This window comes from Pseudozyma hubeiensis (genome assembly GCF_000403515.1).
Source record: "Pseudozyma hubeiensis SY62 DNA, scaffold: PHS13, whole genome shotgun sequence".
NCBI classification, from domain to species: domain Eukaryota; kingdom Fungi; phylum Basidiomycota; class Ustilaginomycetes; order Ustilaginales; family Ustilaginaceae; genus Pseudozyma; species Pseudozyma hubeiensis.
Window position 1 is genome coordinate 20945 of NW_012133795.1, and position 13211 is coordinate 34155.

Consider the following 13211-nt stretch of genomic DNA (forward strand, 5'->3'; position numbering starts at 1 on the left):
TCGTTGCTCCAGCTGTGATCGCCTACCAACCTTGCCTGCCCCTCACATCGACTTCCACAGACATTCGATGCTGCACCGATGAGATGGGATTGATCCAAACATGAATTTGCGATGGAAAAGGGCGAAATCAACAATACAGCACGGACGCGAATCCGTCCTCTAAAGACGATCGCGCTTGTACTGCTTGTCAAACTGCTGGTTGACGCTCATCATCTTGGTGTTGGTGCCTGGTTCGACGTTGTTCCAGGGTGTGGGGTTGTTCTTTCGGTCCCAGATGACGTCTGGTCCGCGCGCGAGGCGGCTCAGGTACCTGCAAAGCCGCGCAAAAGTGGAGACAGAGACGATGAGGTGGAGGAAGAGATGTTAGTATGCATGATCTTTGTCAAGGGCAGGGAAGGCGGGTTGAGAAGCGAGGCGGCATGGAGGGCGAGCGATCAGGCAGGCAGCGGTCAATTTGACAAAACGAGTTGAAGAGTCGAGATCTGTAGACATGCGTGGCGTCGCTGCTTTGAAGGGTGTCCACCAGGTCGAGCCGATGAGATTCTTCGCATGTGCTTCCGATAGACAGCAATCGTAGGACTACGTTTGTGTATGATAGGCGTTGAGTTCGCATCGGCTTCCAACCTCTTCCGCTGTTGCCTGCTTGGTCCATAATTCGGAGAGGAGTCGACGTGATATGCACCCCTGGCAATCGCTCGTTTGATTCTGATGCCTGCTTGACTGCTGCGATGCTGCCGTCTGAAGGGAATATTTGTGTTTGAATTGGACTTACCAGGTGGCACCACCGGCAGCGAGACCAGTGATAACGTAAATGGGAAGAACTTCGGGGGCGTACCTGTGTCGTGTCGTGAATGAGTGAGTGGCATACAGTGTCAGTCGAGCCACTCCAATGTGAATCGAGGCTTCCCCATCTTCTCTACATCCTTCAATATGCTCGAGCGATGAGCTCCCCGTTCCTCCTATATTACATCTTCTACATCATCGCGGATCCTTCCTCCAGTCCCCATCCAGGTCGGGTTGAGCCCTCGCATCGAACCTTGATACGCACCAGTTCTTCATGAAGATCTGACGAGCCTTGTTCTTGGCTGCTTGAGCTGCTGGTCCTGCCATATTTGCTGTATCTCGTTGGAAAGGAGATGCGAAGTGGGATGCGAGTGGGTGTGATCGTGATCAAGAGCTGATGTTGACGTCGATCGCGGCTGAATTGCAGAGAGATGATTGAAAGCGAACAGCCGTGGCAAATTCACAAAACACACTCGCACGGCTTGCTAGAAGAACTGTAGCACAGGCGAAGTTTCCCGTAAACGACCGTTTGCGGAACAAGCTGAGTGTCGAGATTCGGTTCCGAGAGTCGGCGATTCCTCCACAATGTTAGAGCTGATTTTGCTTCTTGAAGAGCAAGTCATTAAATTTGACGTTACCGCGCGGATTCGGAAGGCAGGTTCGCATCGCTTTTGCCTAGGCTGTGACATCTGGCTCGCTTCGTCTGGGCTTGCAGATCGCGTCCCTCCAGCCCTTGCGTGTCGGCGGTGTTCCTCTGTGGAGAGCAACACATGCAAAAAAAAGGCCCGCAGATTCGGCTCCTCCCTTCCGCAACACCGCGGCAATGATAAGCACAGCTTCACCTGCAGTATGTGCTGCCACTGACCGCTACCTCGCAAGGCCTCATCCTGTCGGCAGTTGCTGAGCTGCTTCCTTCGTCGGTCGGCCCAAAGCTCAGTCTTTGAGGAGACAATACCAGAGAGTGAGCGCGCGGAACATCAGACGGAGCTGCGCCGATATCCTAAAGGGGACGAGCGGACGAAGCGTGTGTGAAGTGTATGCTGCATGGTGGTACAGTGTGACTTTGTGGAGAAACAAAAAAGAAACAAAGAAAAAGGGCAGCTCAGCGTCGATGTCGTTTCCCACGCTCGGATCAGCACTCCGTCAAGGCTCGCATAGCCGCGAGTCGCACAAGCCATCAGCATTCCTTTGGCCTCGGTCCTAGTCCCTCTTGTTCCTTTGCGACACATAACGACAACGGGAGCGACCGCGTCCGTCAAAGCGTCGCAGCTTCCCTTTTCACCACAACCCAGAGCACTGTTCCATCATCCACAGGCTATCCCTGGCGCTATGACGACGCACGACTCGCCATCTCCACCTCCTGCTTCGTCAAGCTCGTCATCCTCGACGCCGTTGTGTACCCTCCGCGTCCAGGTGCTTTCCGCCAGAGGCTTGGCTCCCAAAGATCGTAACGGCAAGTCAGATCCCTTTGTCACCATCAGCTTGCCAGGCTCCACCGCCGCCTCTCACCATGCAGCTGCACCGCCCACCCACACTGCCGTCAAGCCAAAGACGCTCGACCCCGTATGGAGGCCAGACGAAGCCACGTTCGAGTTCCCCGTCGTCCCAGACTGGTTCGGACCTCACTTTGCTGCGGTAGCCAGTCAGGATATCGATTCAAAGGCGGTGCGTGCTGCCATCCGCCAAGCCATCACCGATGCCTCTCAGACCGATGCCGAATCAAGCTCGCTCTCACCAGAGGCGGCTGCCGCAGCTGCAACATCTTCCGCCACCGCCAAATCTCGTCCTCGTCTCGGTCTTCGATCCGCCTCGACCAAAAAGATCTCGGGCGCTGCCTCCAGGATCCTCGTCGCTCCCGTCAAGCTGGGCGCGGCAGGTGCTCGAGTGGTCGGCAGACAGATGCCGCGGCCCATGCTTCTCCGTCGACGAGCGCGTCCACCCACCGACCCGCTCTCCAACTCGACCGCATCGCTCCAGGACGCCACAAAACCGCCGCGTGGATCCATACAGCTCGACGCAAGCAACGGTATGGTCTCTTCACTCGAGTTCGTCATCTGGGATAAGGATCGTTTCTCAGGCAACGATTACATGGGCGAGTGTTCGCTTCCCGTCAGCTCATGGTGTAGGGATGGCCTCGCTGAATGGTCCAAAGCCCAGTCGCTCTGGCTGCCCGTCGAATCGTCCCACCCCAGCGCAAAGATCAGCGGAGAGCTGCAGGTCAAAGTAGGCTTTGTTCCGATCGATGCTGCTGCATCTGCCGGTCCCCAATCATGGACCGTCGACGAGCTCTACAATCGACTCGTCTTGGCCGCGCTCGGCACGCAAGGCGCTGCGGTCCGTGCCATTCCTGCCTCTCAATCAGTCGGCACTACGGGAGCCACGGAAGCATTTGTCGACGATGGTCTCAGCAGCGATACGGATGACGATGAAGATGAAGATGACGACGACGACGATGACGATGATGACGAAGACGATGATGAAGAGGACGAAGAAGAGGACGATGACCTTCTGGATGTATCCGATGGCGGTCCCAGCGATCTCAACGACGGTCTAGAATTCGAGACGGACGACGAAGCCGTCTACGATCAGCATTACCACACCATTGCTGGTGGAGCAGCCCCTGACTCCCAAACCTCGCAGCCAGCGACGCTTCTAACCCCACCACCAGCGTCCCAATCAGCACCCGGCAAGTACCGGCGCATGTTTTCTCGCAACAAGATCCCCAAATCCGCCTCAGCGTCGGGCGCTGCTACTCCTCTCGATGCTGGAGCTGCTTACGATCTCGACGCTTCTCACGCAGCAACCCCTATAGAGTCCGCTTCAGCCACAGGTTCGAAGCCGCGCACAAGACGGCGTCTGCCCGGTGTAAGACGTCTCAAATCCAGTGCCGCCCTGCCCCCTTCCGCCGTCGATGGATCGGGTGTACCCTCCGAACCAGCAGCTCCTCGTCGCACTCAACGCCGGGGTGATGGCGGCGATCGTCGACGTGCCCGCCGCAACAATCGGCGCAAACGAGGCGAGTACGCATTCAAAGCTGGTATGGGCATGGACATCATCGGCATCGTCATGATGGAAGTCAAGGGCGCTGCGGAACTGCCCCGATGGTCCAACATGACACGCACCGGGTTCGACATGGATCCCTTTGCCATCATCAGCTTTGGCCAAAAGATCTTCCGAACGCGCGTCGCCCGCCATACGCTCAATCCGACGTGGAACGAGAAGCTGCTCTTCCACGTTCGTCGACACGAGACCAACTTCCAGACCAAGTTCATGATCTACGACTGGGACCGAATGTCGTCCAACGACTATGTGGGTGGTGCCTACATCTCGATTGCTGATCTGGTGGATGCCGCGCCCAAACCGGATGCCGAGACGGGACTGTACAAGATCGAGGATGAAGGGTTTGCGAACTCTATGAAGGAGTTCGTCCTGCCGCTGTCGCGAGTAGAAAAGGACGAAGAGGCCAAGTTCAAAAGCAAACGACCCACGCTCACCATCCAAGCCAAGTTTACGCCCTACGACGCACTCCGCCAAAAGTTCTGGAAGCAACTCGCCCAGCAGTTTGACACCAACGACAGCGGCGCCCTCTCGCGCCTCGAGCTCTCGAGCATGCTCGATAGCCTTGGAAGCACGCTCAGCACAAAGACGCTCGACAGCTTTTTCTTGGCGGTCGACAAGAATCCGGAAGAGGACGAATTGACTTTCGATGAGACCATTGTGGCGTTGGAGGCAGAGGTGCAAAAGCCGTGGGATTTGAAAAGAAAGGAGGGGCGCCAATCGAGCTTCAACAGCGGCACGCAGACCCCGTCGTTGTTGGGTGGGGTAGGTGATGTCGGGAGCGATGTGAATCAGGATATGGACTTCAGTGGAGCTGATGCACCCGCAGCCGTCGTTGGAGCCGAAGACCTGGTCGCTCCAGAGGCGGCTGCGAATGGCGGCGATGGCGATGTAGCAGGAGCGAGCGGCATGCTGCGATCCCTCGACCGCGACTTTTCCACCGTCTCTATGACCTCGTCGACCGACTCTTCGTCCCACGCAGCCAACGGAAGCCAACCCTCGACACACCTGCACGCCACCAGCACCTCGAGCTCCGGCCACCTCTCGACCTCCCCTACCCCACCCCAGATCAATATCGCATCTTCCTCCTCCTCGTATTTTGATGCATCGACACCCGAACGCGTCGTGCGCCTGCAATCATGCCCACTCTGCCACCTCCCGCGCCTGTCCTCAAAGGGTGAGATGGACATCATCACGCACCTCGCCGTGTGCGCCTCGCAGGACTGGCGGCGGGTCGAATCGCTCACCGTACGCAACTACGTCACCGCCTCGCAAGCGCACCGCAAGTGGTACACCAAAGTCGTCAACAAGATCTCCCAGGGCGACTACTCGCTCGGCGCCAACAGCGCCAACATCATCGTCCAGGATCGCACTTCGGGCGAGCTGATGGAGGAAAAGATGCAGGTGTACGTGCGATTGGGCATCCGGCTGCTGTACAAGGGAGCGAGGTCGAGGATGGAGGGTGCGAGGGTGAGGAAGATGCTCCGCAACATGAGTGTCAAGCAAGGAAGGAAGTTTGATAGCGCGTCGAGTGTGAGGGAGATCGCTGGGTTTGTGGCGTTCCACAATCTGAACGTGGAGGAGATCAGGGATCCGTTGGATACTTTCAAGACGTTCAACGAATTTTTCTATCGCAAGTTGAAGGTGGGAGCGAGACCGAATGAGGAACCGGCGAATGCGGGGAGGTTGGTCAGCGGCGCGGACTGCAGGATGATGGCGTTCGAGACGGTGGACGAAGCGATGAAGGTGTGGATCAAAGGCCGCGGCTTCAGCATCAAACGCTTGCTCGGCGATGCAGCTCCCTCCAACCTTGACGCTTACCAGAACGGCGGTGCGCTGGCCATTTTTCGGCTGGCACCCCAGGACTACCACCGCTTCCACTGTCCCGCCGACGCCACCGTAGGTAAACCCACGTGGATCACTGGTCAGTACTACACGGTCAACCCCATGGCCATCCGTTCGGCGATCGACGTGTACGGCGAAAACATCCGCGTGGTCGTGCCCTTCGACAGTAAAGAGTTTGGCAGATTCTACGCGGTGTGCATCGGAGCGATGATGGTAGGCTCGACGGTGTTGACAGTAGAGGAAGGGAGCGAGGTCAGGAGGGGCGATGAGTTTGGGTACTTTAAGTTTGGGGGCAGTACGATCGTGCTGGTGTTTGAGAGGGGCAGGGTGAGGTGGGATCAAGATCTGCTGGATAATGGCAAAGCGGCGATAGAAACTTTGGTTAGAGTGGGGATGGGGATCGGTAGGGCGGCGACGGAGGGTGGAGAGGGAAAAGACGAGGAGGAGGCGGGCAAGTGAAGGTAAAACTGCTGCAATCTGCAATCAGACGTTGACGTTGGCGAAGAGCCTTGCGTGTACAAAAGCGTTTTGCTATCAATGAGTCCATGTTTGCCTGGTGGAGGAATGTCACACGGTCACCGTGCCTTGAATAGCGGTCTGAGAGTGGTCCGATCGAGAAGCGGCGTCCTTTGAGCTGCGTCACTCAGAGTTGCACACATGGCCCACGCTCAGAATCTCAACCCTCATCACATTTGCGAAACACACCTTTTCTTTCTTTCGATCAATGGGTAGCCTCAGCGGCAGTTGCAGATGTGCTCATCGACCATTCGTCGGTAGCATTCTGTCGCATCTAAAGCCATGTTTGATCTTGACGGCTCGACCGTTTCGGTTCAGAAACCTGTATGGACGTTGTTCAAGACGCAGATCCGTTAGTAATCGATCTCGATGTCTCTCTGGGCCCAGTCTCGAGAGTTGTACTTACAGCACTGACAATCGAACGGGCAATCTGGCGTATCCCCGCCCTCATCGTCTTCTCTCAACCCGAGCTCTGCAACCGTGTAGATCTTGTAACCCTCTTCGGTGCGTTTGCGATCGCCGGAGATGCCACGGCTGTCTGTGAACGAATCTATGTCCGCATTCTTCGCTGGAGCAGTCTTTTTTGGTTTCGCGGTGGTGGTAGTAGCGGTGGAAGAGGAAGAGGTATCTGTGACGACCTGAACCGGTCTCGACTTCTTTTGCGGTTTCGTGCTCGATGAGGAGGAGGGCTCGCGTTTTGTGGAGGGTTTCTCAGCGTCATCCGTGGCAGTGCGCTGTTTCTTGCTAGGTCTCGATTCCTTTCGTGTGTCCGCCGTACCAGCTGGTGCAGAGGAAGAGCTGCTACCGCCGAAGATATCGTCAATCTCACTCTTGCTCGTCTTGGAAGCGCGCGGACTGGCCCCTTGCGCCGCTGCGGTTGGTGCAGATCGCTTTTTAGCCATCCTTTCTTCGCGCCTCTGAATCGAACTCTTTGTGTCTGGGTGCCGGAAGTGGATGCCGATGCTGCTGCCGTTTGAACGCTGGGTCGAGGTAAAGAGCTGGGAAGTCTTAGACGTGGTTGCTGCGTCGGATGTCGCCTCCACTCTTTGGGGAAAAATTCGACTCGGATCTCGGCAGACACCATTCAGGATCGTTGGACCCTTCTTTGCACATCCTCTTCCGTTTTACAGACATACTGACTAGCGTACGATTGTCATTTCGAGGAGAACTGCATGCTGGTCGTGACGATGCGGTGAATGAATGCGAGGTCTGAGTGTTAGTATGGCCGTGCTTGCTGGTATGATTTCGTCTGGAGCGCCTCGTGGTCAAGTACTCCTTTCTACTCTGACATCGTCTGGTCCACCGCTTTCTGCTTTCCCTTGTCAACCCTCGCACCCGCCTCCTGCCCGCTTTCCACCTCCAATACCTTGGGATTCTTATCCAAGAACCCCTTCCACTTCCCCCTGTCCGCTTTCTCCTTCTCCTCGATCACCGCTTCCACCTCCCTCAACTCCCTCTCAAACTCTACCACGCCCTCCTTGCCCTTCAGCTTGTCCACACATTCTTTCCCCCACCTCTGCGCAGCATACACATCGCCCCTGCCCCTCAACGCCTTACCCTTCCTAAACCTCGCCTTTACATTTCCTGAGTCGCTCTTCAACGCCTTTTCCGCGCTCTCCACCGCCCTATCCCACTTTTGCTGCTTCAGGTAGCATGCTGCCATGTTGCTGTATACCAACGACAATTCCTTTTGACTTTTCGCGAATACATCTGGTTTTTGGTCAGCGTCTTCCTCGTCGGAAGAAAGATCTTCTGGTTTCCCGTGTTGGCCGGAATTCTCACCGACAAGTCCGAGCACAGATCGATGCTCGAGCCCGGAAAAGTAGAGGATGGCATGATGGTAGTGTGACAGCGCACCGGTGATGTCGCCCGAAGAGAAGGCGGTGTTGCCAGAGAGTTTGTGCGACAGACCGGTGGAGAATTTGGTCGCTGCTTCGGTGGCTGTTTGCGTTGCGCTGAGCGCTGATGGTGTGTAAGACATTTTGACACGACAGTGAGGTCGAGGTGAGACGGCAAGATAGACAAAGCGAGCGAGGGCGAGAGTGGACTGCATGCAAAACTGAGCTGCATGCGTGGCCGTGCGCCAAATGTGATTTCTCAGAAACAGACTCACACCATCTCGGAACTCTTTCCGAGTCACACGCGGATTTCCCACGCTCCTCACCCGAAAACTCAGCATCGCTTTGAACACAACAACACCATATCACACAACTTGCTTGAGCGTAAACTCGCATCTGCAATTCTAGAAAAGAGCAGTAGTGGAATCTATATTAAACAAAGACTGACTTGCACTTTAACGGTTGCTGAAGTGGAAGATCTTGGTGAACAGGATCGTAGCCATGCAGTTGAAAACCACAAAGGCAACCAGGATACCTGCATCCCTACCTCTCTCGCCGAAGGTGATGCCGAATGCCCTGTAGAACTCCTCGCCGCTTCGGTAGGTGCAGTACATGCAATCCGCCATCGCCTGCGGGTTGGCCAGGTATCCGCCCGCCTGGGCGATGTACGGACCGGCCCAGGCTTCGCACGTCTGACCCGCGGGTGGCGAGAACCTGGAGAACTCGTTGTTCGCGCACTCGATCGTCAAGCCCGACAGCTCGTTGGCGATCAGCGGCGAAATCGTAAAGCGGATCGGGTTGACGTTGTACAGGAACTTGCTGTACAGCGAACTCGACATGCTCTGCGGCGGCGACAGGATACCGCACGTCAGGTTGAGCACGATCGTGAGGAACGGCACGAACAACGACGCAAAGTAGGCCGACTTGGAGAAGGAGGCCACCATCGTTCCGATCGAGATCGCAAACATCTCGAGCAGGAACGTCATGATCCAGAAGTACCCGGCTCGGCTCGAGTCAGAGTTGAAACCAGCGAGGTAGTAGATCAGCACGAAGAACACCGTTCCGCACACCAACGCGTATGGCACCTCCGAGATGAGTTGCGTGGCGGCGAACACGGTTCCTGCAAACGTCTTGGACGTCTCTTCGCGGATCCAGATCGACCTCGACATGATCCAGAACGGCATGATCTGCGCCATGATGATCGCAGGGATAATGGCCAGCATGAAGATCACGAACAGTCGGTACTGCAACGAAGCCACGTTGTTGCCCAGCTGCAAGAACAGCAATCCGGTCAACAGAGCGAAAGCAAGGTGTTGGAAGAATCGAGTGTACTGGTAAGCCGGCTGCCTCCACGTGCTCAGCATGGTCCTCTTGAGCACCACCTTGAACTGGTAGGTCCAGGGTGCGGCGTATTCCGTCTGACGTTGCTCCGCCTTGGGTTTGGCGGCTCCTTCGCTGTTGATCTGCTCGATCATGCGCAGGTTGTCCTGGTGATCGTCGGATTCCAAGTACCAATCGGCCCAGTCACGGTCGCCCACACGAGGCTGACTACCCGCTCCAATTGCATCCAGCATGAACTCGGCCGGGTTCACTCCTGGCGGGCACTGTGCTCCGCGAGCAGCGAAGTAGTCGATAACGTGCTTTCCATCCTTACCAATCGGTCCCGAGTAGACTGTCTTTCCACCGCGCTCCAGCAGCAGCAATCGATCAAACGTCTCGAACAGCAGAGCCGAGGGCTGGTGGATGGTGCAAAGGATCGTCTGACCGTTGTCGGCGAGCTTGCGAAGCAGTCGGCAGATGGTAAACGCCGATTGACCGTCCAGTCCCGAGGTGGGTTCGTCCAAGAACAACAGCATCGATGGTTTGGCCGCGAGTTCGACACCGATCGTGACCCTCTTGCGGTCGCCGACGCCCAAACCAAATCCAGGGTAGCCGATGATGGCGTCGGCAATGTCGGACAGCTCCAGCAGCTCGATAATGTCCTCGACGTACTGGTCCTTTTCGGATTGCGGGATGTCGTGGCTCTGTCGGAGGTAGGCAGAGAAGCGCAGAGCTTCGCGAACGCTGCACATAGGCTCGTGGATGTCCTGCTGCTCCGCATAACCGCACTGCCTCTGGAACGAAACATCGATGGGCTTGCCTTCGATCAACCTGTCACCGGCAATCACACCGATCGTCTTTCGGTCAGCCAGCACATCCAGCAGCGTCGTTTTGCCCGCACCACTCGATCCCATCAGCGCCGTCATCTGTCCGGGCTTGACGTATCCGTACACCTTGTCGAGCAGCTTGCGGTGTCCACCTTGAACGGGTACAGTGTACTCCAGGTTGGACCACGTGAAAGCCTGACCGTACACCTCCAGTTTGGCTTCGGTCTTTTCAGTGGCGCCGGACTTGCGATCCTGCAGCATCTGGTTGAGCTTCTTCTCCTCGGCGTTGGGCGGTTTCTTGACAACCATGGCGGAAGCAAAGGCTCCCTGGTCCATCGATTCGACAACGATCGCGGTGATAACGACAAATCCGACCAGGAAGGCGATCAGGATGCCGATGTTGCGCCCGAGGTGGCTCGCCTGGTATCCAAAGCTAGCGGTCAGGTAGTCGATACCGGGGATCTGGTTGGTTCCGGGCGTGGCGCCTGCCAGCGTGCAGATCTGGTTGTCGGTCAACTGCGTCGGGTAGGTAGGTCCCGAAGGGATGATCTGGGCACCTTCGCATGTAAACGTGATCCTCTTGAATTCGTTAATCATCAGAGCCTCGAAAGCGTAAAACACGGGGTTGATGTACGAGATCCAGAAGAGCCACCTTCGCATGGCAGCCTGAGGGATAACGTATCCTGCCCAGAGGACCAGCATCGACATGACGATGGCAGCCAATCTGGCAGCCGAGTAAAAGTTGGTGGTGATGGCACCAAAGAAGCCGAACAGCGCACGGAAGGCGTAGTAGGCGATCAGCACGATGATCCAGGCGATGAAGAAGGCGCCTGCGCTTCGTTCCAGTCCAGCCATAAAGTAGAGGATGATGACGAACAGCGTTGCACGCGGGACACCGAAGGGCAGATCGGCCAACAGCTGCGCCAACGTCAACGCCGAGGGACGGTAGAAAGCAAAGCTGGTCTGCCTAGCCAAGATGGGCCTTCCCATCATCTGCGTAGGCAGCTCTGCGAAAGCGGTGAGCGAGTTGAAGAGCAGGAGGATGAAGAGACAACCACCTCTGGTGAAGACACCCGCCGAGGTGGTAGGCAGGTTGAAGAAGATACCTCCGGTCAAGACGGCGATGACGATGGCGGTGACGTAGGACATGAAAATGTCGAACTTGTCACCGAGGATCATCTGCATCTGGCGCAACCAGAGCGCCTTGACCTGGGATGCGTACGAGACCGTGTACTGCGACTTGGTTCGTACGCCTCGATGCTTGGATTCGACGACGGCCTGCTTGAAGTCCTGGGTTGCCTGGGCGTCCGAGGTGGCGGTCTTGTCGAAAGCCTCGCGCTCTTCGATGGCGGCGGTGTAGAATCGAGACTTGCGGTAGGCTTCCTCAAGAGCCTCCGGGGTGCTGGGTACGCTGTTCTCGTCGCGACCCTCCTGGAAGATGCGTTCGTACTTGTCGGTGCAACCGGTGATGTAATCGGCCGAGGTCTGACGAGGACGGTCTGCGAAACCGAGGTTGATAAAGTACTGCCTTGCTTCAGTCCTAGGACCAAAGTATACACACCTACCTTCCTCGATGACCAAGACCTTGTCGAACTGCTCCCAGATACCTTCGGAGGCCTGGTAGAGCGAGACAAACATGGTGGCTTCCAAGAGATCGGTCAAGACACGCATGCTCTTGACGTAGTCGAGAGCGGTACTTGCGTCCAAACCACGAGTGGAGTTGTCCCAAGAAAAGACACTGGCACCGGAAGCCAAGCCTTCGAGGATGGAGACACGCTTACGCTCACCACCAGATACACCTCGTACGGTGGCGCTTCCGACGAGGGTGTGCTTTGTGTGTTCGATGTTCACCATCTTGAGGAAGGTGTCTCTGATCATCTTGCGGTAGGACTGCTTTGTGTGATCGGGGAGCATCTTGGCGTGCGCCTTGAGACGCAGAGCAAAGTCGATGGTCCTGGCAACGGTCAAGGTTGCGTGGTGTTGATCATCTTCCTCCGAGTAGACGACTTCGCCGAGATACCTTTTGCCCATTTCCTTGGCGGGGATGCCACCGTAGTGGACATCACCTTTGGTGTCGATGAAGCCGTTGCGTTTGTTGGCGATGGTCTTGAGGAAAGTGGAGCAGCCAGAGTTGGGTCTACCGATGACGAGGACCATTTCGCCAGGTTTTGCGCAGCCGTTGAAGTTTTGCAAGAGATCTCGGGTTTTGCTCTTGGCGGGATCGATGCCGAAGATCTTGAGGATGCTAAAGATGGGACCGATGACTTCGAACAAGGCCATGGATGGGATGGTTGGTACGTTGAGATCACGAGACGCGGTACCGATGACTTGGAGGTCGGACCAGGATACGCCGAGCTTCTTTCGTTTGTTGCCCATCTGGTCAGCCTGGTCCATGGTACCCGAGAGCCACTCCTTGAGATCGAAGGGCTGGTGCTTCTCTAGATCGGAATCCTTTCCTTGGTTGGAAGAGAGCTGACGAGCGAGCTCGTTAAACTGTCTTTCTGCGGAAGCGACGTCGACATGGCGGTCGGACGAGTCTTCGGCGGATGGGGTTTCCGAGTTGGCGGTGGTGTGAGGGGCGGTTTCATCGCGATTGGTAGGTTGGTGAGAGGCAATGTAGCTGTCGGTGCCGTTGGCATTGCCGAGCCCGGTCGGACCCATTGCAGCCATGGTGGGCAGTCGAAAGGGCAGCGAGGAAGGGGCAGTTCGAGGATGGTGGTAGGTAGCGAACACAAGCTTCGATCGGCAAGAAGAGGGAAGGGGGTCGGAACTATATACTCCTGGGAGGAAGAACGGAGAAGAGTCGCTCAACCTAAGCAACACTCTGTTGTACGCTCCTGCGCCGTACAGTATTGTGCGCAATGTCAAGGGTGCGGAGTTTGAAACGAAACGCGCTTACGGGTTACGCCATCAACATGGCTCTGTGACTGTATCGGTCGGGCCTGAATCAAAAAAGGCATGTCCACGGTGCCGAGTGTTGTACAACTGAGCAGTTCGGCTTGGTGTTCCGAGCAGGAGTAGCTAC

The 13211-nt window shown here is 56.5% G+C and overlaps 4 protein-coding genes across 4 annotated transcripts; 1 reads left to right on the plus strand and 3 right to left on the minus strand.

Annotated features, from left to right (window-relative positions):
- Positions 1 to 159: 159 nt before the first annotated feature.
- Positions 160 to 1110, minus strand: PHSY_000951 (hypothetical protein; the record flags this gene model as incomplete). The annotated part of the gene is made up of 2 exons (XM_012331583.1): positions 160 to 310; positions 1049 to 1110. 2 exons carry the CDS (start codon positions 1108 to 1110, stop codon positions 160 to 162), a joined length of 213 nt encoding a protein of 70 aa, XP_012186973.1.
- Positions 1111 to 2112: 1002 nt separating this feature from the next.
- PHSY_000952 (phosphatidylserine decarboxylase) lies at positions 2113 to 6144 on the plus strand (the record flags this gene model as incomplete). Its single annotated transcript, XM_012331584.1, has 1 exon — positions 2113 to 6144. The coding sequence occupies one exon, from the start codon at positions 2113 to 2115 to the stop codon at positions 6142 to 6144; it is 4032 nt and encodes a 1343-aa protein (XP_012186974.1).
- A 410-nt stretch (positions 6145 to 6554) lies between these two features.
- On the minus strand, positions 6555 to 8380 carry PHSY_000953 (hypothetical protein; the record flags this gene model as incomplete). The annotated part of the gene is made up of 2 exons (XM_012331585.1): positions 6555 to 7181; positions 7568 to 8380. 2 exons carry the CDS (start codon positions 8378 to 8380, stop codon positions 6555 to 6557), a joined length of 1440 nt encoding a protein of 479 aa, XP_012186975.1.
- A 114-nt stretch (positions 8381 to 8494) lies between these two features.
- On the minus strand, positions 8495 to 12856 carry PHSY_000954 (ABC drug exporter AtrF; the record flags this gene model as incomplete). Its single annotated transcript, XM_012331586.1, has 1 exon — positions 8495 to 12856. The coding sequence occupies one exon, from the start codon at positions 12854 to 12856 to the stop codon at positions 8495 to 8497; it is 4362 nt and encodes a 1453-aa protein (XP_012186976.1).
- Between the last annotated feature and the right edge of the window lie 355 nt (positions 12857 to 13211).